Source organism: Chlamydotis macqueenii, chromosome 25, assembly GCF_036417535.1.
Source record: "Chlamydotis macqueenii isolate bChlMac1 chromosome 25, bChlMac1.mat, whole genome shotgun sequence".
Lineage (NCBI taxonomy): Eukaryota > Metazoa > Chordata > Aves > Otidiformes > Otididae > Chlamydotis > Chlamydotis macqueenii.
In genome coordinates, this window is record NC_141580.1 from 5,639,112 (window position 1) to 5,667,021 (window position 27,910).

At 46.3% G+C, this 27,910-nt stretch overlaps 1 protein-coding gene across 2 annotated transcripts; it reads right to left on the reverse strand.

Annotated features, from left to right (window-relative positions):
- Positions 1–27,112, reverse strand: MAP3K14 (mitogen-activated protein kinase kinase kinase 14). Of its 2 annotated transcripts, none has more exons than XM_086766770.1 (17): positions 27,067–27,112; positions 26,680–26,778; positions 18,491–18,763; positions 17,852–17,921; positions 15,944–16,154; positions 15,207–15,815; positions 14,010–14,147; positions 11,712–11,841; positions 10,841–10,972; positions 10,298–10,402; positions 9,431–9,594; positions 8,906–9,056; positions 7,936–8,286; positions 6,687–6,793; positions 5,228–5,372; positions 4,566–4,666; positions 1–3,234 (listed from the first exon to the last, which is right to left on the reverse strand). In XM_086766770.1, the coding sequence occupies exons 3-17, from the start codon at positions 18,741–18,743 to the stop codon at positions 3,070–3,072; spliced, it is 2,832 nt and encodes a 943-aa protein (XP_086622896.1). In that variant the 5' UTR covers positions 18,744–18,763; positions 26,680–26,778; positions 27,067–27,112; the 3' UTR covers positions 1–3,069. The 2 variants fall into 2 exon arrangements, with proteins under 2 accessions (XP_086622896.1, XP_086622897.1); XM_086766771.1 differs by lacking the exon at positions 27,067–27,112 and adding an exon at positions 26,987–27,030.
- Between the last annotated feature and the right edge of the window lie 798 nt (positions 27,113–27,910).

Below are 27,910 nucleotides of genomic sequence, written 5' to 3' on the forward strand. Positions count from 1 at the left end.
TCTTTTTATTTTTTTCCCAGCTTTATTTTTCTTTTTCCCCTGTGAAAATGCAGGTGAAAAACGTTAATTTTACAAAATCACAGTTTTATAAAGTGTCATTGGTTCAATACAAGCTAGTCGTTCCATCGCCTTCACCCACACCGCCCATCCCAGAGACCATCAGCGTCAGCACTTTGCCAACAGCGGCTTTTCCAGACTTTCAGAAGGAGCTACATGACAAGAGCCACCCGTGTCTATTGCTGCTCCTGCTATTTGTCCTCCTTACCCTGAACTGGGGTTCTGTCTTAAAGTGTAATTATGTAATTATGCACAGTTTCAGCCAAATTTTAACATGGACAACGAAAAGCTTTCCTGACTTTCTCTTCTGTCAGTATTGCACAGCCAGCCTTGGTCTGGAACCTCAACTTCTTACGCCTCTCACAGCAAAAATGACCAGCCAAATCAAGAGGAAACTGTCCTGGCAGCGTAAGAACGGAGGAGATTCCAAGCTGGTAGGTGGCAAAACTGTGAAAACGCTGGCAACACTCCTGAGGGCAGAACCGCAGTTGAGGACAGCGAGAAAGCACCAGTAGTTTGTGGCATTGGCCAAGGCATCTTCGCCATGCGGCAAGGACTGCCGCCACCACAGCCCGCACGTCTGGCTGGCTGGCACGGAACAGGTTTGTGAGGTGGAAAGCTGCAGCCTCCCTTTCTCACTTGAGACGGCAGCAAAAGAAGAGCAAAGGTTTTGGGCAAAACGGACAGGACGGAGATGCTGGCTAATGCTGGTGTGAGGGTCCAGGAGAACAGGGGCACCTCCATCGACCCCCAGAGACGTCCCGGGCTCACAGGGGTGTGCCGCCTTTCACCCAGTGCACGTGGCCTGAGGTAACGTTAATGCTAGAGACCAAGTGTGAAGCTCGGAAGCCCCATGAGCAGCGGGGCTGCTGCAACCCACTCTGCCACGCAGCGGAACCGGAGCCTAACGCCTCTGCCCCAAACCCTGCACCTGTCCGTGGAAGCATTCTGCAGACGACAGCGAAAGCCACGAGACGCGGCCTTCAGGAAGGGAACAGAGCAGGCTTTCGTATTGACACGCCGCCAGCAGCGATGCGTCACACTGACACACCACCAACGGGCTCTTCTTAGAAACAACCAACAGGTTTTTCTCCTCCCCCCTCAGAGGAAGCCTAGGAGGGGTGCCAGGCGTGGGGAGAGCGGCTGGGGCACCGAACGTGTGCTCGGGAGCTCCTGGGAAGGCATTTCCATCCCTCCTGCTCCACAGCCTACAATTCTTGTAGTTTATAGCATCTGAAAACAAAAATCAAGCCAACCTACCCACTCCCCCTACTCCTTCCTGGAAGAGATGTGCGTAATGTGTTAATTGTTTACTAAAACGTCTCTTAACGTGGCATTTCAGATATAATGAGGTGTCTATTTTGGACAACATATTAAGTGCTTTAGAACAAAAAGTGCTCTAAAAACGATACCCATAGTGGTGACAGGTTCAGTTTTTCTTCAAGAGTCCCACTGTTTTTATTGCATCACAACTTTCCTTTTCCGATTAGGGATGTCACTGCCTAGTGTAGCAACACCAGCTGATGTTCTGGGAAAGACTCTCAGCTGCTGAAGGAGCACTGCTCCTCCAAAAGGGAGGCCCAGAGCAGAACTTTTTCCGGCTGTTGCCCCGTTGCGTCCCCCAGAACCAGCCCGGATCCGGCAGGGCCCTCCTGGCTTTTTGGGAGCTGTTTCTCTGCTCGGCCTGGATGCCACCAGCCCCTGCTCAGAGGCCGCTGCAGATACAGCAGTCGAAGAGCCACAGCTCACCGTCAAGCGATCGTGATTTCCAGGAGCGCAAGGACTTCCAGCAGTCCTGGACACGGTCACAGCTGGCACCTCCCTCTGGTTTCACTCTGGGTTACAGCAGGGCTAGCCGCACGCGCCTGTCCGAATTTGACCCATGCAGTTTCAGTATGCTCCAAACAAGTCACAAATCTGGATAAAAAAAAAATGTCAAAGCTTAAGGCATTCCGGGCCCAGGTGCCCATCCTGCTCCTTCAACATGTTTTGACACAAGCGGAGCAGTACGAAGCCTCGTGCCGGTCCGTAAGTGCTGGTGGGGACAGGCTGAGCTCACACTGCGCGGAACTGGGGCACGAGCGGCCGGCCGGACTGACAGCTGGGAGGGAGATCTGCGGTTTATAAATGCTGCAGTAAAATTCAGACCTTGTCTGAGCTGACGGAGCCGCCAATCCTTTCCCCCTCCAGGGGAAACTGCCTGGACTGGAGAGTTCACGTGAAGTCCCAAATCAGCACCAAATCAGCCAAGGAACCAGGATGGAGAGATACAGCCCCTCCAGGCTGCCCCCATCCCCTCCTCCTGCCCTACCTGCCAGGCAACGCCGGCAGCAATGCCAGAGAGCTAGCACCAGCTCCTGCGTCGCAGAGGAGAGCTGGAGGCGAGAGCTGCAAGCACAGCTTTCTGGGAACAAAGTTCTTTTCTGATTCAAGAAGGAAGTGTCTGCGGGGAAGGGTGGGAGGTGAAACTAAGAGCCCAGCTAGTTACTGCTGTCGATTCTCCCCATGCTAAAGGCGTGAGGTAGAGATGATGCTACCCAAAGCCTACAGAAACGTTCAGTTTTTCCTCCAGCTGGAAGTTAGCCCGCTCCCCTCGGCACAAACAACCACGGCTGCACTGAAGAAACCCAACCTCCTCCTCTGGGCAAGCCCAGAACTACCGACTTCATCGCAGAGGCCGAGCAACAATCCCCCTCTCCTCCTGAAAAGCACAATCGCATTCCTCTGAAAAGCAGGAATTTCCACCCACCATTCTCAAGCTCAACCTAACACTCACACCCCAAACAAGTAATTCCCACCATTCTGGAGAACATCTAAGCTCAGGAACGTGTCTTGGAACTGGATCAGAACAGACAACAGAAGTGAGGCCCGAGAGCAGTGAGCCGCTGAGCCGCTATCCTACTTCAGCACAAAACGCCAGCAACCGCACTTGGTGCTCCACGGCAGGGGTGGTTGGAAGCTTTTGCAATTCCTTCTTTCGACAAGGTAAAAACCTCCAAAGCAAGAACAGCTTCATGGCCTGTTCTCCAGTTGACCGTGTTTGACCCGCCATGTCCAGCTGACGCTGCAGTCAGGGGCAAGGGTACACTGCAGCTCGATGCCGGAGTCGGGGACCTCCATGTCGTAGCGAACGGGCTGGCCTTCTTTAGTAACCAGACTGAACGCGGGGACTGGTATCTGTGAAGCAGAACAAATAGATCTGAGGGGCACTTCTAAATCTCTGCCAAACCCAGCAAATAGCTTCCCAACCCAAGAAAAACTCCTGGACAGAGGCTTGTGCTTGGCAGGAACATCCCAACCTTCTCTTCTAAGGAAATATCTCAGAAACTGGACGAGGTAGCATTCACCCTGCTGCTGAATTGCCTCACCCAAGTTTTTGACCATTGCTGGTGGTTCCCACCCCCAACATCAGAAGGACGTGGAGCTGTTGGAGAGGGTGCAGAGGAGGCCAAGCAGATGATGAGAGGGCTGGAGCAGCTCTGCTGTGAGGCCAGGCTGAGAGAGCTGGGGCTGCTCAGCCTGGAGAAGAGGAGGCTCCGGGGAGACCTGAGAGCGGCTCCCAGTGCCCAAAGGGGGCTGCAGGGAAGGTGGGGAGAGACTCTTCAGCAGGGCCTGCTGGGACAGAACGAGGGGTAAGGGTTTTAAAATAGAGGGAGGTAGATTTAGATTGGATATTAGGAAAAAAATTTTTTACACTGAGGGTCGTGGGACACTGGCCCAGGCTGCCCAGAGAGGCGGTGGATGCCCCATCCCTGGAAACGTTCCAGGCCAGGCTGGCCGGGGCTCTGAGCAACCTGATCGGGTTGGAGATGTCCCTGCTCCTGGCAGGGGGGTTGGGCTGGGTGGGCTTTAAAGGTCCCTTCCAACCCTAACAATTCTACAATTCTATGTTTGGGCACTGTGTGTTCCCCTGCAGGCCAGTAATATTTTGCTTTGCACTGTCCAAGAGAATGAAGCACGCCAAAGAGAACCAACGCCACTAAAAGATTTTCTGAGCTTCTGCAACCTCTTTGTTTAGAGATGATCACCACATTTGACACTGGGATGAGTCACAGTCCTGCAAACACTCAGGAGTTTCTTTCAGGGACTGCCAAAGAGGCCTGCAGGAGACCTAACAAGTTTGAAACACCACAGCCAAACACAGCCCGCTTCCCTCAGCTGATATTTCTGCTCTTGCTGAAAAATTCATGCACTGATTCTTCTTTAGGGAGAGGGGAAAGAGTTTATCTTTATAGTCGAGGAAAAGGATTTTTAAGCTGCAGTACAGGTACTTCCTAAGATGGAGATCCCTATAGGTCCAATGACAATTAGCAATGGCTTCTGATTCAGAAAACATCTTCTGGTACCACGCTCATGACAGCGGCACTGAAGTTATGTTACCAAGTGTGTCATCAGGATCCTCAAACGGAGCTCTGGGGCGCTGGTTCTAAGGCATTACGAGCCTGCATTGCAGCAGAAATGGCTTCTCAGACAAAACGCTGTCCTTAACTCCCAGCCTTGTGCCTCACCTGGCTGCTTATCCCAGTGGCAATGTCTCCCACTTTTGTCCTGTGGAAATCCCTGATGTGTAAATTTTCTCCACTTAGCAACTGGATCTGGATTTTCACTCCTGAAACATGCAAGAGAAGTCATTACCTTCTGCTGTAAGTGTTAATGACTTCACGGTCCAACACAAAAAAAAACTGACTAGCAAGGCATACGCGTCAGAAGAACTCATTTTTGTCGTTAAGCATTTAATTTACGCAGGTCTTTCACTGAGCTGAAGACAACAATGACTCACAGAGCAGAGCTGGATTTAGCAAGAAAGCAGCAGAAGAGATGCATTGACTTGCACAACATGCTCTCAAAATTCCTTTGTAGACGTTTATGGTTCTAAAGGGTATACTCTTGCACACGGCAGCTGCACGAGGCAAGGCACACAAAGCTGAACCAGACTCTGCGTGTCCAGGAACTTCTCTGCCTTTTACCAGGTTATACAGACTTGAGTGCCTTCCACTATCTATGGCCAGGGCGGACTTGGCCTCTTGACAACCCAGGTGCTTTTAGGAGGGTCTGTGCTGCCACAGCAACTGAAGGATAAGGAGACCTCAAAGACTTCATATCCCAGACCTTCTAGATACTGAGAAAATCCCACCTGACATTTATCCCAACTTCAGAAATCCAGACTCACCGTTGAAATAGCTGGGAGTGTCTGTGTGCCGACTGCGGTTCAGCAGGTTGTTCCAGCTGAAGCTCTGTCCATCCGCCTGGCTGTTCCACGAATGAATCCCAGAGCTCATAGTGTCCCTCAAGCTCTGAGAAGCCTTCATGGAGTTCTACAAAGTAAGCACAAGCTTGTCAAAGGCTCCTAAAGAAAATGAGCTTGTATGAGATTAAAATAACCTCAGGAACAAAAAAAAAGTAGAAATCCACAAGGATCTAAGGCTGGGCCTTCAGTTATTCAACATTTACCTGCCATCTGGAAAAGGGTATGAATAGCAACACCAACAGTTTGCAGATATAAGAAGATATTCTCAACAGTCAAATCAATAATCAGCTGAAGAGTTGGATGAGAAGAGGGTTTTATCACACCGACAGGAAAATAAAGCGTCAGATAAATTTCTAATGTCAGTAACTGACAAAAGTCAACTGTACATAAACAACTGTGGACCCTCCATTGCTGTACTGCCTGGAGAAGTCTACACTATCTTTGAGTCACAGAAGGTCAATCTGACAACATCAGTGTAGCGTACCAGTCAAAAGTCAAATGTTAGGGTTAGGTATTGAGGGGGGGGGAACCCAACCAAACAAAAAAACCAGTCACATATCCCATGTTGCACACCATGCTGTGCCAACAGCTGAACTACTGGACAGAACTCTTCTCAATCCACCTCAAAAAGCATCAGAAGGCTGAGAAGAGGAACAGAAATAGGAGACAAAGATGCTCACAGTCAGAAATGACTCCTGTAGATGGCAGGCTACACAATTTTGGACTCTGTGTCTTTGAAAACAATGATTTACGTCCTTCTCTGGCTCAAGAAGGCTTATTAGTGTTTCTCACTGCTATTCCCTACCTTATGAACACCAGAGAGAAAGCAAACAAAGTTAATTAAACTTCATATTTACATCACTTAGACCGTGTAAGTCACTAGTTTGAATGGGTTAAAAGAAGTTAATGGAGAACAGATCCATGGGAATGAATATCCAAGATCAGCGTCTGTTCTCCTGTCCTGTTCTTCCCCAAACATCGCTTTAGTGGCTACCACCAGGTAGAAGACCCCGGGCTGCACAGTCCAACTTGGTACATCTCCTATGCTCATCACTGCTTCTTCAGTTCCTTTATTTGCACAGAGAGGGTCAAGGCCGCTGAGACTGTCCATATCCACACAGTATACAGCACAGGAGGGCAACTGGAGGAAAGGAATCCATGCTGGACAGCAAACTAAAGAACAACTAAAATCCTAAATACTCCACTGTCCAAGACCAAGGACTTCTTCCCAAGGTGCTCTCCAGCAAACTGGGTCTCAAAAAGTAGCAGTAAGTGTGATAAACTCCAGGTGTCCATTGTCACAGCTTCCAGTCTCCCAGAGGTGGCCGCCCTGCCACCCCCGACACCTGCAATAATGCAGCTCGCACCCATCTCTACTCACCTTCTCACTGGCATCCGACACAAACGGGCTGTCAATGCTGAGACATGACAGCATCTGCTCTTGCTCTTCTAGCGAGTAAGGCTGGGAGAGGCTGTTCAAAAACAGTTCTGCAAGCAAAAGGAAAGAGAAGGAAGACATTTCCAGTGATTTCTTTCATGCCTCCCTGCTCTCATCACAGTTACTGCCAATTAATACCCAGAGTTTCCTCAGCATTATCTAAAAAACGTCGACACGTCCACAAAACACACAACAAACGATTCCTCTGCTAAGTAGAGGCTATTGCCACCACTGTGAAAATAGCGAAACTGAGTCAGAAAGGACAGATGGATTGCGCAACGACATGCAAAACACCAGAGACAGGACCAGCACCCAGAATTTCCCAGTTCTTGCCTGTTATGTCCCCTATCAGTCTTCACTCTAGATCCATCCTCACCATACCCAGGGAAAGGTCAAACTTAGGCAGCCCGTTCCTGCAGCGGTAATATCCAGACCTGACAAGGCTAATGAAGATCCAAAGTCATCTGAGAAGAAAGTTGGCCCTCAGCAACCCCTAAAATGCCATTCCTCAGTTCTGTGACAACAGTTACACCTCAATACACTTTTTTCCTAGTTTGAAGTTTTCAATTTACAGACTAGAGAATATGGGATAAAAAAGTGAAAGGCTGAGTTATACTGGGGCAATGGAACTGGCCCATTCACTGATTTTCACACTGAACGTACTGCTGGTTTCCAAATTTTGGATTGCTACTGGCAATCAAATTCGTTGGCTGGTGGCTATAAGGTTTTCCAACGCTCAGAACAAAACAGCTACAGACTGATTTCCACTATACTGCTTTGTTTGACATCTCCCATCCCATTGACTTATCCCTTTATTAAAACAATTATGTTTGAAAACCTACAATTTCAGATGAAATTGTAATTGCAGACACTGGAGCACATTAAGCAAGAGTCTGAAACTGGCTGGTTTTGGAGAGCTTCTGCACCTCTCACAAAAGCTCACTCCACCGGTCAAAGGGTGGAAGGAAATCCTGACCACTACCTTTGTGGCATATTTAACTGGTTAAGAACTACCAGTTTTGGTCATTTCAAGGAAGGCTGAGCAATTCGTGTAACGAGACAGGAACTATGAACAAAATGACATCCAAGCTCAAAAACCAGAAATAATTGTCAAGAGGCCAAAAGAAAGCAGCTGTATTTTTATCGTGCTCTCAAGCAAAAAGCTGAATTCCCCACACAGCACATCACTTACCTATTTCCAGCTGCTGAAGCTCTTGTTCTGAAATGGTTGTTGCTCTCTCCACGTTGCTGCAGCTCTTCAAGGGGAGAGGAGTCGAGGAGAGAGGCAGAGGATCCCAGGTCTCGGATAATTTCTTGCACGCGTTCCAAGGGGTTCCCTGGACCTCCTCTGTTTGCTCCCGAGATGGTGGTGGCAGGACTGGGCTCGCACAAGAAACTTTGACTGCCAGTTTGGGGTCAGAACCAGTCTCAGAAACTGGGCTCACTGTGGGGGACAGGGATGTCTGTGGATTGTTTTCTTTGTTCAAAGATAAATGTCTAGGCTCTCTGTATTTGCCTTTCCAGGGGCTTGTCACACCTCCCACTATCAAAACAAAAAGTGTACAAACATGATCAAATAAAGAAAAAAAAGAGGTTAAAGTTTTCCTTCACACCAAGAGTTTCTGAATTGTATCTTGCTGTAAAATGCTCAGCTTCTTCAAAAGACAAAACCAGATCACCTCTACAAATTCTTACTGTATTACAGAACCTTTCAGCAGGATTAAGTTGAAATAAGTTTTGGACAGTCTTAGAGACTGGAGCAAAAGTCTGAGCTATAGGTCAGGATGCAATAAACCTCTGCTTTCAGTTTTGTGGCACATCAGGCTCCAGCTCACTAGGTGCAGCTGACACTTCAGTTGAGTACGAGCCCAGCCCCGGCACACACCCTAACAAACCCGCGTAAAGCACAACATCATGAACCTCACGCAGAGATGGAAGAGCGAGCATGTGACAACACACAGGACATTTTAATTTGAGTGACAAACACTCAGCTGTGGGCAAAAGCTATCAACCCCAAAATACACATCAACGCTGAAGTCTGTGCAAACCATACACTGACCAGTAAACCATACTGGTATTTCCCACAGGGCTGCTTCAACATAACTAGCGACTGGCAGCTTCACTGGTGTGGGTAAGATGCTCTAGATACAGGACATTTCTACCTTCTTCCAGTGCGACACTGGTCTTCGTTTTCAGTTCAGAGGCAGAGGCTCTCTGAACAGGCTCTTTCTCCAGTCCCATTTTTATAATCTCGGCAGTGAGAGGGTTGCAGGAAGGTGGAATTTCCCTCAGAGGAGGTGGCTCTTTAGCTATCTGTGTAACAAACAGGAAGTGAAAGAGGTTGGACCAGAGAGGCTTCATTTGATTTCAGAAAGGTTCTTCCCACCCTGAGAGCATTTCCAACTGAAACTACAGCACTAAATGAGAGGTGAGCAGTCATTTTGTTACAGCTGAATGGCTAAAAAGTCATGAGCAGGATAGGAACGAAACAGCCCCAGCATGTGTAATACACAGCAGCCTAAAAGGCGTAAGAAATGATGAGTGTCCAGTGCAAGGCTGACAACACCTTGGATGCCCAGCTGGCTCTCAGCCAGCCTTCCCAAAATGACTGCTCTCTAGCTAGGTACAACGAGATTTCACCTCTCAGGCTTACGGACCTCTTACGGGAGATACGTTGGGGCACTCACCTTCAGGCAGAGCGGGTGATTGTAGTACTGGGTCCAAGGGTGGCACCCGTTAAGCATGTGCAGCATCATACAGCAGCTGCTCCAGACATCCACTTTGGAGTCACAGCGCTTTCCCATCACCACCTCCGGAGCCATATGGGTTTCTGTGCCAGGCACATAGTTCCCTAAAATCATTCAAATAAAACCTCACTGCACGTAAACTAGACAATTGTTCCAGTGCAACTGCTGGGAAACCTCCTTGTCTTTTCAGTTACAGTGAGAAACAAGTCACCTTAACCCAAAAGCAGAACCGTGTGCTCTTATAAGCTGTTCAAAGGCTACACCTCTGCATCACTCCCATCCCTTACACACAGAACAGGTATTAAGCTCCCCTTCCCAAAAAATTTGAGAGGTGAAACATGACCCTCCATTGGTGAGCTCAGCAGTATAAAACACATCCTTCTTCATCAACAGTTGCATTAAAAAGCACTGTAAAGTTTCACCGCCCAAAAGTCAGTGAGGAATTCTGCTTTGGTGGAGGTCAGGATTCTTCCCCAGCTGCCTAGTGACGTTACATGGCAAGTCAGAGTTAGATTTTTAAGTTTTGATGTGGTTTCTTGCAGGGACTAAACACTGAATGTAGCACGCTGACATAATCTTACACAAAATACAACCGCCTTCTAGACTGGGAGATCAGGACCACCCTCAACCTGAAGTTAATTTTAGCTGGCAGTGGGATCCATCACAGTAATATCAATACGTGCGACACTATGAGCAAATTTAAGTCTGGAAAATACAGTTGCTTGCAAATTAACTGTATGTAAATGTTCAAAAAGAAAGAATGAGTCAGTAGGGCAGTTCTTTAGAACCGCAGCAGAAAATCCTTACCTGTGACCAAGCACTTTCCCAGGCCATCTGGATGAAGGTGAGCAGAGTGACCAAAGTCACACAGAAGAGCCCTGCTTCCATCATCAGACAAGAGTACATTTTCCGCTGGCAATGAGAAGTTTTTAATTAGTCCGTCAATCTCCTTCGTACTACGGTCACCGAGATGGGAAAAAAGTCAAAAGGCCACAGAACCACAGTTTTCTGAGCCCAAGCCAAGGTCTACTACTCCTATGGAGTGTCACTGGCTTAAGCAAGCACACAACTATAATTATTTCTATTTATAAGCTACCAATTATCTGCCCTGGAGTTTCCTCTACCCCAGCAGTGGGGCAGTCTGGGCAAGCCTGCCAGACCCACCGGATGACAGAAAGGAAGAGGTGACAAATATGATATGTCCAGCTGTTTAGAATCACATTAGGCTCTCATCTCAAATGTAGAGCTGAAAAAATCCAGTAAATAACCTTTTGCTACTCAGTGACTTAATCTCCAAGCAGTTTGCCTCTTGGCAAAGGGAAGAATAAGGTACCTTAAGTCCCATCCTACCTTTCACATCTCCATGGAGAATGTTTTGAGCGTGAAGATACTCCAAGCCCTCTAACGCCTGGCCCAGATAACTGAGGGCTCTGTCCTCCGGCAGGCAGCCACTCTGTTTAATTAGCTGACCTAGTGAGCCACCTAGAAAGGAACCCAGAGAGTCCACGTTAGCTTATCTTTAAATTCTTCCCAGCATCATCAGTGTTTCTTGTTGTTTCTGATGAAGAAATGAGAACTGCCGGGTCTGACAGCCCTTATCTTCCACACTCAGGTCTGTTCCTTCTGTTTACTCCCACAGTTCCCACTGCCCACAGAAACCGGCCTCTTTCACGAAGCCTTTTGCCTACTGTCAGTTTAGCAGTGCTGCTTTGTACCAAAAACAACTACTCTGTGATCAGATCACACATTTCTAGGTGCTACTGACCACCAGCCAATTCTTCACAAGTTGATTTCTCCATGGTGCCGGCTAGAAAAAGAGCACTGGGCGACGGAAGACTCTAGGTTTGCTGATACAGTATCCCCCGTTCCAGTCTGATGTGCTTTACGTGGTGCCATGCAAATAAGCATGAAAGCAAAAAAAAAAAATAAAAAGCACCAGTTGTGTGTTTTAGTGAGAATTTACAGCTGCTGTTCAAGAGGCACACATCTGGAACCGGAGCGAGGCGGGACTGGAAACAATTCCCCCCAGGAAAGACCACTGCTACACACCAGGAGGGGTTACATGTACCTATCCCAACCCACTCAGGAATTAACGCTAGGAACACTCTGGATACACCAAAGAATTAACAGATTTAAAATTGGGGCAGGAGGAAAAGGAGATCAACATCCACCGCGTTCAGCAGTTACAATGGCGCTCCCATTGCGGTTGTTCCCTTCTCACCCTCCATCAGCTTCATGAAGATGGTCACCCACGGTCCCTCCTTCACCGCTCCGTACAAGGGGACAACTCTGGGACTCGTTATTGCAGCACACGTCGTTAACTCCTCCGCACGGAAGTGTTCGACTTGTACCTAAAGAAACAAAGAAGCAGCACTGAACAAATTTTGTGATGAATCATGTCAGAACTGTCCCTTTCTGATGGGTCAGAGTGTCCTGCAGAGTTTAACAGCAGAGGCAGAAGGATGACCGTCGTTAACAGAAATCAGTGGGTACAGCAATAAGTGGGAACCCTCAGAATGATTCTAAACAAGGGCGATGAGAGTCCCTAAATCCTTAGTGTCTGGGTAAAGTTAAGATTTGTCCAAAAAGATGCCAGGTTGCAACACCTCTGGCTTATGGCTGAGTGCTGGTAATCCACAGGAGGAAGGCAATTTCTGTCTCAGCTAAAAAGAGAATACTGACAATTTCAGCATTCTGCTTTCACAAAAGAAGAAAAATAATGTTAAAAACTCTAAGGACAGTGTAGTACTTGGCAAAAATAAACCTCCCCCAAAGCAGGAGGGAATACAAAATAAGGCCACAAGCAGTGATCAACACCATCACCTTTTTAGGTGGAACTCAGCCCGCACAGAAAAATGGTTAAAGAAAAACCCTATTCACAGCGTTCGGCCAAACAAAATAAAACAAGAATTTGCTAAAGACCAGAAGGAAAACACGAGTCATTAAGATTCTGGTTGGAAAAGGATGTATAATCTTTCCTCACTGTCAGCAATCCAGCTACAGCTAGTTTTCTTTAATCTCAAGAATTTGGAGAGCAGGTGCTTACACCACCATGTATAGTGAAAGAAGGTCAGGTAGTCCCCTTCTAACTCCGGCAGCCAGCAGGAATTCCTGATGTGAAATGAAACACATCGCAGTGCAGCGTGTGCTGGCATTTCAGAACTCACTGGGTTAAGAGCTTGGTCTGAGAAGATGTATTGCTGATTTACAGGAGTATCCTCTGAAATCCTCCAATAATTAGGAAAAAAATGGGATTACAAAAGACTTCAGCTTCTCCTACTCTCATGTCTTTCTTCTCAGCGCTACCACTCCTCCTTCCTGAAAACACACCCCACCAGTAACAGCTATTTCTCCTAAGACTGAGTATCTGCAAAATGGATAATAAATGTAAGTAGTTACATACTGGCAGAAAACAAGCTGGCCACACTGCCACAAAATTCCAGATCTCAAATGTGAGGATGCAGACTAGAAATAATTTTCTACATGCTTTAAATACGTTTGCTTCTCTCTAGCTGACAAACCAAATGGTTAAAAAGCTGGACGAGGCGCCGTAGTCTGGCCACTTGCACCTTTTCACAGGTAACACACCAAGTTGGGATCACTGCAAACAGGAAACCCCAAACATTTTACACTCAAAAAACACAGTTCCAATTCTTTTTGCATATATTATTTTTGTACTCGAGACAAGCGCTTCCCACACGTTTGCTGAAGTTTTCTATTGCAGTAACGTGAGAAACATCAGTTCACGGAGGTGCTGAAACTACTCAAGTGTTAAGTTCCAACAGAACAGTTTACATTCTCATCAGCTGCTTGCACTATCACTCTGCCTTCATCCCTGAGCCCCCCACGGCTGGCCACATGTCAGTGCCCTGAGCCCAGTTATTCCAAACGCTTCAGACATCACGTGGCAACGGTGTAGCTTGGTGTACAAGAGATTATCATGCTAGCTTCTGGAAAAACACACATCCTTTGCTGCATCTGTAACGGAATCACCTCATTACAGTGTGCCAGTAGTGCATATGACACTCACTGACAGAGAAAAGCTCTCTCTGTTTTAAGCACTTATATTTTTTTTCCTACTTTATTCCTTTTTCAACAGGGAAACACCTGCCATGTTGCCATTTACAGCAGACGTGTTTAAGATGAGAGCAGTTAGATAAGCAGACACCTCACAGGCGTTTCTCCCCCGCAGTCACTAGAACACACTTACAGTCCTTCGGAAGTCTCTGCTCCCTCAGCACAAACCCCAGGATCCCCTGCAGCAGGCTTTGAAGGCTAAGTGAACCTATTTCTAGCTGCCAGGTTTGATCCCCTGTGCACACACACACACACACGTTCTTCGTCTGCTTCTTCCCTCCATGCCATCACCATGAAGTTTTTTCTGGGCCACAACCACAGCAGCACTTCGCTGTGACTGTACATCACGGGACCGACAGCCCACAGCAGCTGGAAGAAAAAGACTTTTTCTCCATTTGCCTTCTCGTGTCGGGAACCCCCTCCCTTTCTCACACGCAATTACCTTTTTGGCCGCACACTGAAATCCCGTCTGTTTGTCCTCTATTTTGTACACTTCTCCAAAAGAGCCGATGCCCAAAGAACCATGACACTTGGTCCAGTGAACCTCTTCTCGGTACTCATAATCCACCGGCTTGAGTTTCTGGAAGTTAAAAATCAGAAAACAAGATGAAGCAAGGAACGAAATACTTAACCACTGAGCTCCACAGATGGAGACCAGCACTTTCAGAAACAGCACAACTATGGGTACCGCCACAACCCCCTAAAAATCCCTGTACAAAATTACTTCTGTCACAGGCTGGAGAGGAAGCAATACAGGAGGACCTGTTTGATTTCTGTGGGCCCTGTTTGATCTAAATGAGTGCACCTCATCGCTGTAAAGAAAGGCCACCAGTGTTTGGATAGCTTTGGAGCTCCAAACTGGTCCCTTCACACGCAGGACATCACTACAAAGCTAAGTCGAACAAACAAAACAAGATTAATCTGACTAAATGCAGGCACCTGTGTGTGAGCTAAAGCTTTTATAGGCAGTAGACTGACATTGTGCCCTAAGTTTTGGTGTAAACACATTCAGGCAGGTGAGTGACACCCTGAACTCCACCAACAACACCGACAGGGTCACACTGATTCCAGAGAAGAGTCCTCTACGAGGAGATTAAGGTCGCGAGAGAGAATTGAATTCAGAAGAAACGAATCATGCCTCTACAATTTACATGCATCCGCTATGCCCAAGCCCTGCGCTTGGCAAGGGACAACAGGCGAGTTGCTGGCTTCCTACCAGAGGTGGCAGACACGCTTTTCGCACCTTAATGACCTACGTGTCCCTGGTTTCTGTCTGTGTCAGAGCCCAGGTCATCTACAGCCAATAAAATACTGCAACCTGTTAACCTGAAGGGACTGGGTTCTTTCACAGACAGAGGAAATGTGTTTGAAGCCTGACTAAGCACAGAAACACTTCTCATAGACAATGCATATTTTGTGAATGAGCAAACAAATCAGAGCCACCGATCCAAGACAGGGCTTTATATCCTTCAAAAACCAAAACCGCATCTTTAACCGGCAGTCTTCAACCACATCAAGAACCATTCAGAAAATCCAGTCTTGTTATAGAAGCTAGCACATGGATTCAGGTTCTCCCTCTTCTGAAGCCCAGGAGAAACTCTGCCTTCCACGACACCAGTGCGTAGGGTCAGAAGATCACCTCGTTAAGTAGCACGCCTTCATTTTCATCTGCTTCATGAAACTGTTCCTTTGGGTCCAGACCACCTCCTCGCCATGTCTTGGCTAGGCTGGCTAAATTTTGCGGTTCACCGAGACTCACGCTCCCCTTCAAAGCGTCTACCAAGTATTCTTCCACTGAAATCTTGTCCGAACTGGTTTTCATAGACTGGTTGATGCATTTAGGGAAACTATATTCTAAGTTTAGGCCAGATAAGCGATGATCCCTGTCCTGATAGTTGAGGTCACCATGGAAGTATGTCTCCAGAGCACTATGTTTCACGGCATGGAGAGGACTGTCCAGATGTGGGAAATGAGGGGGGATTATGTTGTAGGGAAAAGGATGGAGAGTTTCAGGCTGTGGAACACTGTCCCTCGGATAGGGCCATTTCCAAACATGATTAAGGCACTGAATGGGGCTTATCAACTTGTGCAGTTCTGTTTTGTATTGGCTCCTTGGTGAATGGAGTTTGCCCGCAGACAGAACTTTCTCAGGTTTCTCAAATGGCAGTGGATCATAGAACCAGTCCTTGTGAAATTCTGAAACCCAAAAATTGTTTCTGTAAGGAATATTTTGGTGTGATTCATCCTCCTAGAAAACACAACAACACAAAACAGCTGAGCAAGAACCTCAATAGAGTCACCCAAAGTTCAACCAAGGAGGAGCGAGGAGTTCGCAGGGGTCCCAACAGTACAAAAGGAAGGCTTAAGGACTCTCACCTGGACGGGAATTGGGGTGCAGCTCTCTTGTTCTGGAGTTCTGGGCCCTTGCCTGCCAGCAGCCACTGTTTGTACTTTCAGCTTGGATCTTTTCTTGTGACGTTTCTTTTTTGTCTTACCACGATGCCTCCCTCTCCAACAGGTAGGTGCCATCTTCCCCTCCGTTGCATGGGCCACATTGTTAGGGATTTGATCGAGGCTGTCTGACCGGCTATCGGAAACAAAAATGCATGAAGTCTCTTAGATCTGATGGCGAAAGCACACCTCCTGTTAACAATTATGACGCACAGAATGAGAATTAGCAATTCTGCCTCTGAGAGTTAAAGAATAGAGAACGATAACGTAACTTCTTGCCTTCTAATACGCAGCATTTGTAACTTCAATATCAGGGCACAGCCCTGAAAGAAAGAAATACGGAGGGTGTGGGGGGAAAGAAAGCATGAAGTCTTCCAGTATTTACAAGTTCTGCAGGGAACAGCAAGACTAGGCAGCAAAGTGGAGGGAAAAGCACTGAATGTCTCCCGGTTACTTTGAGACAGTTTGTGTCTATGATCTATGGTGAACACAGAGATTATGTATAAATGCAATCTATTCTAAAAAAATGTTAAAATTCAGAAAAGTGTGCGTAATATAAACGCCTGCTCTATTTGAAAGAAAAATAGGCTTTGCACCAAAGCAAAGGGGTGACTAAGTACACTCAAAATATCTTCAAAAAGCCAAAATGTTCTGGCAGGTAAAGCTCCATCAATGCGATTTCTAGGAATGCACGTATACACAAACCAGCACTGGCCAGCCCACCAGCTGTGATGCAGCTCTCAAGAGAAACATTCGCCTGCAGTTATTCAATACCTATCAGAGCAGTTAGATTTTTTTACTTAAGCTATAAAAGAAAACAGGATATTTGATCTTCAAATGAAGAAACCACAATTGTTCTGTTGATCCATGCAGTGCATCATCTGCCTTTACTGAACAGTGATGCAGCTCACAGCCAGCATCGCTCTCTCCACCTTCTCCTGCTGTTTCAGAGCACCACTGAGTGCTGAAAGACCCAACAAGCAGAGTTCTAGGTGGTGGCATTACCACCTTGAACCTGAGCATATCGCTGGTGTGTATTCCACACAAACCCTCTAAGAAATGATTCACTCTGCATTTTTTCAGCTGGTTCACGGGACAACATCCTAAAGGCAGCAGGCAATGTCAAACCACATGCCTCACATGGCCAGATTCAGCATCTTAAAGCTGCCAGAAGACAGGCAGCATCAAATCCTATATCCCAGTTATCCACTGGGATAACTGTGTGCTGGAGTGCGGGAGCTGCCTGGTAAAACTCCAGTGATTCAGAAAGCTCCACCATGTGCCCCAGTAGGGACAGGTTCTTCAGGAAGTGGCTCACTCCCAGACGACTTCCAAAAAGCAAGTCCCAGGCCTCTTTTCCTATCACAACTGTTGCTCCCCCTTTACCACTTTCAGCTTCTTTGCACAACTGTCTGCTGCTGATGCTGTCATTAAGCAAAGGTTCTTCTCTCATCCCCTTTTGTTTATCCTCCCTAGAAACAAAGCAGTTCCTTTTCCTGAGGACTACTTCTAGCAGCAGCCTACTTTTCCTTCTACTTCAAGGCCATGAACCTCAAAACAAATTTGCCAACCCCAAAACAGAGGCAGAAGACGGTCAAGCAGGCATTGACAATAAGACAATGCAAGGTGTTTGGGGTGCTTCGTGCTGAAACTTCTCCTTTCTCCTAACACAAAAAGGTTTTGAGGAAGGTGTGTGGGGAATGACATACCCTTCCTGAGCCTCAGACAGAAATGCTTTTGGAAAAAACATTGTGAGCACACAGAGCCAGCGTGATTTGGAAGAAGACGGCACACACAGAAGCGAAGGCGGGTGTTCGTTAAGGAGTCTCTCACCTGTAACGCTTACTATGAGCAATAAAGGATCTCTCTGATAAAGTGGGGCTGAACTCTTGACTGTTTTCACCTGTGTGAAAGAAAACAGCATCATCACATGTCTTCAATATCAGGCAAAGTCTCTCCTGGTAACAGCCGGACTAAGAAACCACTCTAGCAACTTGCTAAAGCAAGTGGTGATCCAGACAAATTATCACACAGTCCTGCACACCACCCGCGCTGCGTCCTTCCCTCCTCAGCACCAGACAGCTTCCCAGCACTGCAATCTCCCGACCCCCCAGCTCATTCCCACCTGACAGCTTTGTTTTTCTTCTCTTTTCCCCCTCCTCTTTTGAAACACCTTTCAGAAGTCAGCCAAGAGCAGACGACCCAGCAGGACGCAGGTTTCTAGGCAAAGCAGCTAGGTGCAGTGGCTGCATACTGTTCTGTTATTTATGCTTCATTCAGCAGACGCTGCCACATTATTAGGAGATTTCATGAGCTTCCTAAATAGAGACTGGGATGTGTCACCAACTCCACCCCACTTGGGAGTACAAATAGATTTCAGCTCAGCTCTCCAGGAGCGCGAAGCGAGTGAAATCCCATACCGTCTCACACATTCCCTTTTCTCAATGAAGAGCAGATCGCCAGGCTACTTACATTCTGCTTGGGCAATAATAGAAATTGATGCACAGCCTCCTTCTGTTTCTTCTTTTGCTGTTCCTTTGGTGATTACATCATTCAGGATTTTCCACTGGCTGTGAAAGATGGCCTTCTTTGAATCTTCTACTTTGCAAACACTGCTCTGCTTCTCACTCACTGTCTCGTTCAGCCCCTTCGTAGCTGTGAGCTCCTTCTTGTGCTTGACAGCTGGATCAGGAGCTCCTTGGCTTGTAATTCCCATCACTGCCATTTCACAGGTTCAGAGAGGCACTGAGCAAGGACAAAAAACCAAAGCAAAACACGTGTCAAAATACTTCACAGACAGAAACAGCTTCAAGTCCACCAGGAACAGGAGGCGGTTGAAGGCATTAGATTACCAAATAATTTAAACCAAATCAAAGTCCTACTGAACCTCTGAGCACGGAGCTGAAAAAGAACCCAAGCCTGCCAGCTCTCCACCACTGAAGATCTGAATAATCAATGTTAGTCTCAGTACTAAAGATACGAGACCACACAAGTTTCAAAGGGAAATTTATTTCTTGGTATATTCCCTGAGCTTAAAAACAAACAGCGAAACCATAAAGAAGAGGGAACTCTGGTATCACTAAACAGGAAGAATATTCACACAAAAAAAAAAGAAAAAAGAAAAAAAAAAAAAAGAAAAAGAGAGAAGACACGAAAGATTTTCTCCTGGAGCGCAACTAGGAGAAATTACATTGTGCTCTCACACCACATGAAATGGCCATAAAACCCTGCTAATTACTTTCTTCCTTGTACCCAGTCACCCTCAAATCCATTTCTCATTTTTCCTTCCAACAAAACAAGGCTAGGCAATCAGCCTGCCCATACACGACTCCTCCCTCGCTCCCCTTCCTTCCCCTGAATCGCCAATAACTTTGGAAACCCCTGCTCGAGCCCGACAAAAGCAGAGCTTTTACAGCGTGTTGGATTCACACGAGTTGGTGTCGGGTGGAGGACAGCGACGGGGCTGGAAAAGCCGATCCCCTCCGCTTGGCAGCAGCTGGCAAGTCAATCAGCATGGGCTGCTAGCTGACCAGTTAGCATAAACGGAGCTCCAAACAAGCCCCAGCACATGCCAAACCTTGGCCAACTGGCAGCGCAGAGGAAGGAGGGTGGAAGGGAGCCAGGGGTGGGAAGGGAGAAGCATCAAGAAGGGCGGAAGCAAAGCACTGGGACAGGACAGGGGTGCATTGCAGGGTGAAAATCAGGAACACGGAGTTAGGAGTTCCCTACACCAAGGCTGAACACAAGCCCGTAGGAAACACGGCTTCGGTTTAGTCCCTGATCCCCCTTGCCTTGGACTCCAGAAAAGCTAAACCAGCTGTTTTCTTTTAAATCAGAACAAGCTCTATTGCCCCTTAACTGGAGAGGTCACTTTCTCACGCCAGTCCTCTCGCAGCTCAAGTGCAAAATCTTAAAATGAACATTCCCATCAGTAAACAACCCATGAAAATTCAGAAACCTTAGCAAACTCATACAGGTGTTAGGTACCATGAACCCAACATCAGACGAGGAGGAGGGACATCTGAACAGAGGCCAGCAAAAACAAGGTATTAGAACCACCGCAGGAGCACATCTTTGAAGCTCAGCAGTTTAAATCCACACCAGGGATTTTCTTTTCCTTTTTTCTTCCCTTTCCACCCATCCTGAACAGCTGCCTGCGGCAGCATTCACTCTAACAGGCTCCTGGCAACATGGAGATCAATTAGGAAAATGACAAAACTAGTGGGTGCTGGGTGCCCAAAGGGCCACCAAGGAGAGGGGAAGGGAGCCAAGCACAGGAACCTCCGCGGGATGTGTGAGTGAGTCACCTAACAACCAACCTGGCAGGTAGACAGGGAAAGTCAACAATGACCACATTCAGCGGCTAAACAGAGAACAGCTGCGGTGCAAAAGAAGCGCTGATGACAGTATCCCACTCATTACGCCCATCCCGCTCCCTCGCCTCTACAGAAATTATGTCAAATCTCAGTGCTGTAAAATAATCCCTTGGAGCAGCAGAAAGAGAGCCTGCCAGATGACTAACCCAAGCCACCGGTGACCAAACTGACAAGTTCAGAGCTATTTTTAAACTCACTCTCTCCCGATTTGCATTAACTCTGTCTCTCCTTGCCCCCCATCACCTTGAAGGACCTTCAAGGTCTGCAGCACAAACCCATCACCAAAAAAGACGTAATTCTCCGAGTCGCTCCTCAGCTTAGTTAAAAGACAACAAAGGAGGGGGAGAAGCAAAATGGCAAGTCCTTGTCGCCCTCTGAAATGGAAAAGAATAACAAGGAAACATTACTGAGATTAAAGTCAACAAAGCACATACCTCGCTTGCCGACTGGGGAAAAAAAAAAAATAAACAAGAGGTAGGTATTCTAAGCAACGTCCTCTACCCCAGCAGCCGCCAGCTCTCAGACAGTTTAATGTGTGACTCAGGGCTACGAGGCTGTGTAGGCACAGGAGCTGCAAGCCCAGCCCAGTTTAACTGTTGCCGCACAGTTTTCAGGTCCGCAGAAGAATCAAAAACCCAACTCGCTTTATGGTACAACAAAGCAGAGTTGGCAGGGATTTAAAAAAAAAATCAGAACTTATAAATGACTTTTGAAGCATAACTTCTCCTGAAGCTACGTATTTGGAACTGACCAGCCTAGACTCATCCCTGCGCACTCGCAGGGAGCGGCAATGCGGAGAGGCACGGAGCATTCACAGGACTCATTAATTTGGATGCAGGTGCTCGGTCTCTCAGGCCCAGGCCCCGTGCGCAGCCCTTCCCAAGGAAGCTGCAGACAAAAGGGAGCCTTGGGAGCAGCAAATGAGTACCTGAGGTTGCACAGCAAGACCACTAAGAACGGGATTTGCACACATGAGACGCGCTGGAGCTGCAGTTTCAGGTGCCTGTTTACTCACCGCCGCTCCAGGATGAGCACAGCTTCCTGTAGAGACAGAAGTTACGTACGCGCAACACGAGGAGCTTTGAGTTACTGAGCTGGAGGGTGGTTGTGTCGTACCCCAAACTGCCTGCCTGGTTTTCAAAACCTCCTCTCCCTCATCCAGGTCACTCAGACTCAGCTGCAATTCCTGATTTCAAAGTTCCTGACCTTCTTCCTCCTGCAGACGTGTGTATGGGATCACAATTCTCAAGGAAGAAAGGGGAAGTTGGGTAACAATGCAGGAGATAAAAGTGAATACAACACCCTCACTCACAACGGGCTTTTGCTAGCAGCCTTAGAGATGACGCGCGCCTTATCTTCCGTAAGGTTTTACACTCACCTCAGGCTACCTCATGTCAGTTCTCACTGCCGTAAAAAAGAAAGCGCAGTTTTACAGAATGAAAGCCAGACACAGTATCAGTTGTGCTGTGGAGGCACTGGTCCAGTGGCAGTGGCAGCTCCACCCACAAATAATGTCTGTGCTCCTGTGAGGAACTCACATACTGGATACAGTCATCTGAGACTGTAGGGAGTCAGAATTAAGACGACACTGAAACATTATTAATAGAAGAGATAACCATGTGCTTTCTGCTCCTTCCAAACCTCCTCCCTCCACCCTTCTCTCAGTCCCTGTTCACCCTCTTCAGCTCTTCCCTCTCAACTGGAAGCTGTTTGTAGCAGGGACCTTAAAAGAACTTTTCTGCATTTCATGAAGTCACTATGTATATAGAAAGATAGACTCATAGCTGGAAAAAAGAAACGCAAATACCCCTCCGGCACTAAAACTCTGCAGCGCACCGTAATATGGGATCCTGCGTCAAATCTCCCTTGCCAATGACTTTTTGGAGAATTTCAGTTAACAGTTTGTGGAGTACTCCATAGACTTTGTTAAAAGACACTTGGGAAAGAGCTTTAAAAATATACTTAAGACTTAATAAGTCAGCTTCAAAGTATGCAGATTTCTTCTCCCAGTCTGAGTGCGAATGTTCAGCGGCAGTTTCACATTGACATTTAGTTTGGAAAAAAAAAAAAAAAAAAAAAGAAAAAAATCATGTTGTCTCAGTGAGGTTTCCCACTTCCTTATCGAGAAGAGCTTTATGAACAACGCACTAACTCAGGTTAACCTTCCTTCTTGCAGCTGCTACTGGTTTATTAAAACAACACAAGCAGCATTTTAGCCCCATTGCTTTGCTGACCACTTCAGCAAACCAGCAGCTGGGAAGAGCCAGGAATTCAGGCATCACTATATCAGGGAATGGCAACTGGGAAGAACGCACACCTTCCAGGGACCTTCCAGTCCTAGCAACTGCCAGCAGGTACTGGAGAAAGTGCCACGTCTGCAGCCCTGAGAACCAGTCTGGAGCATCAGCCACAAAATCATCACACAAAGACATCAAATTGAAACCCACATATTTCACCAAAGGAAAAAAATAAGACTACGCTTGTTAAAAAAAAAAAAAAAGAATCACATCGATGATCCGAGGTGAGGCCCAAGTATGTGTACAACCCTTTCAAACCCCAGGCACCGCTTCCCGTCGTCCCTGTCTCCTCGCCGTTGTCTTTCTGTGCTTGGATGCTGTCGATGGGCTTCCTTGCCTGCCCATGTTTCAGATGGAACTGAAATTAAGACAGTTCCGTTTTCGACCGTGTCAGTTTAAGGCGTATTATTGTAGCACGGGCCTGTGGTGGTTATTTAAACCAGCTCAGAGCTGTCAGCAAGGAGATGTTTCAGTTTGTGTCAGAAGAAGAAAGAAAAAAAAAAGAAGAAAGAAAAAAAAAAAGAAGAAAGAAAAAAAAAAAGAAGAAAGAAAAAAAAAAAGAAGAAAGAAAAAAAAAAAGAAGAAAGAAAAAAAAAAAGAAGAAAGAAAAAAAAAAAGAAGAAAGAAAAAAAAAGAAGAAAGAAAAAAAAAGAAGAAAGAAAAAAAAAGAAGAAAGAAAAAAAAAGAAGAAAGAAAAAAAAAGAAGAAAGAAAAAAAAAGAAGAAAGAAAAAAAAAAGAAAGAAAAAAAAAAAAGAAAAAAAAAAGAAAAAAAAGAAAGAAAAAAAAAGAAAGAAAAAAAAAAGAAGAAAAAAAAAAGAAGAAAAAAAAAAGAAAGAAAAAAAAAAGAAAGAAAAAAAAAAGAAAGAAAAAAAAGAAAGAAAAAAAAAGAAAGAAAAAAAAAGAAAGAAAAAAAAGAAAGAAAAAAAAAGAAAGAAAAAAAAAGAAAGAAAAAAAAAAGAAAGAAAAAAAGAAAAAAAAAGAAAGAAAAAAAAAGAAAGAAAAAAAAAAGAAAGGAAAAAAAAGAAAGAAAAAAAAGAGAAAGAAAAAAAAGAAAGAAAAAAAAGAAAGAAAAAAAAGAAAGAAAAAAAAGAAAGAAAAAAAGAAAGAAAAAAAAGAAAGAAAAAAGAGAAAGAAAAAAAAGAAAGAAAAAAGAGAAAGAAAAAAGAGAAAGAAAAAAGAGAAAGAAAAAAGAGAAAGAAAAAAGAGAAAGAAAAAAGAGAAAGAAAAAAAAGAAAGAAAAAAAAGAAAAAGAAAAAAAAGAAAGAAAAAAAAGAAAGAAAAAAAAGAAAAAAAAGAAAAAGAAAAAAAAGAAAGAAAAAAGAGAAAAAGAAAAAAGAGAAAAAGAAAAAAGAGAAAAAGAAAAAAAAGAAAAGAAAAAAAGAAAAAAAGAAAAGAAAAAAAGAAAAAAGGAAAAGAAAAAAAGAAAAGAAAAAAAAGAAAAGAAAAAAAAGAAAAGAAAAGAAAAGAAAAAAAAAGAAAAGAAAAAAAAAAAGGACTTCTCTTGTGTATCTAAGAGTTCCAAAGTAAAAATAAATAGAATGCCTGACTGATTAAAATACTGGTGAGTCAGATCACCAGTTGCTATTCCAGGATGCTCAGCCTTCACCTCCTCTTCTGTACCAGCGCTGTTCATTCATCCGCACGGGGGGCCCGCGCAGCCGCCCCTGGCTCCTCCCGCTCGCGGCGCGCTGCCGAGCGCTGCTGCACGCAGGGCCGCCTGACCATCGCCAGGCAAAGCTCAACCTTCCCCCCAGCCCACCGCGGGCCCGCCGGTTCGAGGGATTTCACTATCAGCCTTGCGTTCAGGAGTAAGCTATGTTACAAACTAGAATAAACACGCAAACACACTCTTTAAAGCGGTTTGACAGTAAATACTTCAAAATCCTGGTTCAGCCACTTGTGTTGCTCTCTGTAAACACCGGGGTAACGAGCTTCAGCCGCCTCTTTCGTTGCCGGACACGAGCACACTGCAGTAGTTTGGTTACGAGGTCTGTAGGAAAATATTTGACCGGGTTTAACCGCCAGCGGAATTCCTGATGCATCTGAACACACCTGTCTTCATTTCCCCAGGTCCAAGGAGCTCGAGCACAACTCACGCCTTAACAGTTCTCTTCACGTTGATGAACAAAGATACGAATAACACCTTTTGCCCTGAGTTTATAAACACCGCCGCAACGCCATTCACCCAAAGAAGTGGGTGATTTTTCCAAACTGCTTTGCAAACCAGTAGAACAGAAAGCACCAGAACCAACTTCAACCTGGCAAGGCTTTGCTTTCCAGCCTGGCCCGGCTGCTCTCACACAGGCTTTCAGGACTCTGCTTCACGACACCCTGGTTTTTAAGGCCCAATTGTGGAGTGAAGCTATTTCCTACATTATAACAAGATAATAAAGCACCAAGTGAACAACTTCCAACAATAACCACAGGCACATACTCAGATCACTTCTGCGCAAGCAAGCAGGACGGAGTTCTCACCAGTTATTACCACACATCGCTGTACAGCTTGAAGTTTTCAACCACGTTTATAAAACGCCATGTAAGCCTACAAGGAAGCAGTAAAGCCAAAATGCTAGGCAAGACCACAAGCTGAGTTCAATTTAATACAGACAGAAGCATTTCTACGTAATCTTAATTTACGATTGGTCCTGTGAACTCAATCACCATTATTTCATGCTATACAGTAGACATATGAACTGGCCATAGCAGTTTCTAACTGTCCAGCCTGAGCAAACTCCCATGAGACAAACTTTCCTACCAACTGCAGAAGAGAGCTGCCTTGTAGACACGACAGGGCCCATATTCTTCAGGGCCCATATTCTTCAGGGCCCATATTCTTCAGGGCCCAGATGTGACTTAACTCTGACCAGCAAAGCCTGGTTTCAGCAAAGCAGAGTACTCCCACCTGGCCAGCCCTCACAGCATCCTCTTGATCTCCCCTTCCCAGCACCTCCAGACCCCTTCCTAACTCCAGTCTCTTCTATTCCAAGCCAGCGCTCTTCTCAGAACACAGAAATCTTTCTGTCTTCCAGACCTCTATCCCTCTGTCTCCACCAACAGATCTGAGTGACACTTGCCAGCAAACTTTAAAAGTTGCAGAAGAAAAGTTAAACAGAGAGCATGACCACATTTGCCTCCATCCTCTAGGAGCCAGAGTCATAATTAGGCACCGCATCACTCACAACAAAAGCTCAGCTCTACTGTCTCACGTTTAACACTGGAATAAGATTCAGGACAGACAGCGGCGGAGTTCACTAACTCCCGTGATGTCGGATCAGGTCCCACAAATCCTTTAGGTTTTTCTGGTGGTTCTGTGTTTGCTTGTTACACTCCTCCCTCACAGCACGCTCTGCAAAGATTCACTCTCTTACAGCAGTTAAAATTTACTAGTTAATAGCAAATGACTCATTCCAAAGGAATCCAGCGGCGGTGCCAGTAACAGATTTTAACTGAGTTAAAATGCAATAAAGCAGCACACTGCAGACGCACATTTCAAAGCCCGGTTCGATTATTCTTATCGCTAACGTCAGAGCAAAGGTGTGAGTTATTACTCATAAAAGAGCTCAGCAACCCAGCTGAAAAAGAAATGCAGACGTTGTTTATGGATGCTGGTTTCAGATTGCTGCTGTTACATGTGCAAGGCACCGAAGACATGTTTCTAACACAACCAATTCAGGCAGACAGGAAGCATCTGAGATCAACCACAGCAGCAACTTATTAATCAGCAAAGAAGTATTGTAACCTTTTGCCAGAGATTAAAAAAAAAAAAAAAAAAAGAAAAGCCGTGTCAAAGAAGCGCTACGGCCAGACGCGAGGGGAGGGCACAGGGGCAGTTCAACTGAACTTTACATCTTATTCCGTCGTTTTGGTTTTTTTTTTTTTTTTATTAGCTAGTCCCAGGCCCGCCTCCTCCTCCTCCTCCCCGCTCCAGGGCTGGGAAAGCAGCACCCAGCACCACCCAACCGACACGGGCAGAAGCTGCGGCTTCACCTCTTCTCTCCGACGGCTGCTCCGGGACCGGGGGCGGCTGGCAGGGAACCGGCCAGCTCAGGAACCGAGGAGAGGAGCTTCCGAGCAGAAATATTACATCTAAATTAAAAAAAAAAAAAAAAAAAATAGATGGAGAGGGTCTCAGCGCCCTGCGGGGGCGGCTGCGGCGGAGCCCGGTAGGTACCCGTCAAGGCTTCCCGCTGGCCTAGGCCCTTCCCGCGGCGGCACCGGCCAGGCTCCCCTCCCTCCCGCCGGGCAGCGAGCCCCTCACACCCTCGGGAGGCCGGCGGGCTCCGCCCGGGCCTACCGGACAGGCGCGCCCCACGGTTCCCGGGCCGAACGCCACCCCCGCGGCGCTGACCGGACGCGGTCCCGTCCCGCACCTACCGCTGCGGCCCCTCAGGCCTTCTCCGCGGCGCCCCGCTCACTGACAGGCGGCCGCCAGCTCCGGCCCCGCCCCTGTTGGTCATGCTGCTTCTGCAACAGCATGCTACAAATACCAAGCAATCAGACGTAAGCAATGGCTTGAGTGCGCTAGTATTTTAATTATGAACTTTAGCAGGGAAAAGAGAGAGAGACATTCTCAGGTATCAGGAACGGCAGAGTAAAAAAACTTTAAGAAAAAGGGAATATATGGGGCACATACTCATGTATGCACAAAGATTTATAAATAGGAGTCCTATGTTAAAATAAGCTATTTACAAAATCTAGACTAAACTGATTGATATGTATCTCACTAATAGCTACCACGTAATTCTGTCATTTAAATTACGGCATCTGGGATAACATCAAAATCTGTGAAAAATTAATCTGGTTCCTACACATATCTGGTTTAAGCACGTCTGAAAGTGCATTTATTCACTACCTAAATCTGATGCAACTGCACTCTAATACCCAAATACTTAAAATAATTTTGAGGTTCCAGATGAAGCAAAATTTAACAAAAAAAATATTATAAAAAAATTTCAGTTACTAAGTGCATGTATCTATGTTAAGACAGGTGAGGGAAAAGTGCGTGGGAGTTGGTTTTCCCAGCAGGAACAGCAGCCATGAAGGGCCCATGCTGGAGCTGGGAATGCGTGAGGAGGAAGAGGCAGTGGCGGGGGGCCGGTGGGGAACAGTTATACTGTTACGGAGGGGCCACAGCCTCCCCTCTTTTGACACTCTGCTGACTTAGAAATTAAAACTGCTTTGGCTCGGGAAGCTGAGACTTTCTACTGACTTTTGTTTT

Bases quoted from the DNA above. Each gene is read 5' to 3' on its own strand.
- MAP3K14 (XM_086766770.1), bottom strand. From the start codon at position 18,743: ATGGCAGTGATGGGAATTACAAGCCAAGGAGCTCCTGATCCAGCTGTC. The intron at 15,816-15,943 runs GTGAGAGTCCTT...TGTGTTTTCTAG, and splicing joins GCACCCCAATTCCCGTCCAG to GAGGATGAATCACACCAAAA. The intron at 9,057-9,430 runs GTGAGTGCCCCA...TTTGTTACACAG, and splicing joins ATCACCCGCTCTGCCTGAAG to ATAGCTAAAGAGCCACCTCC.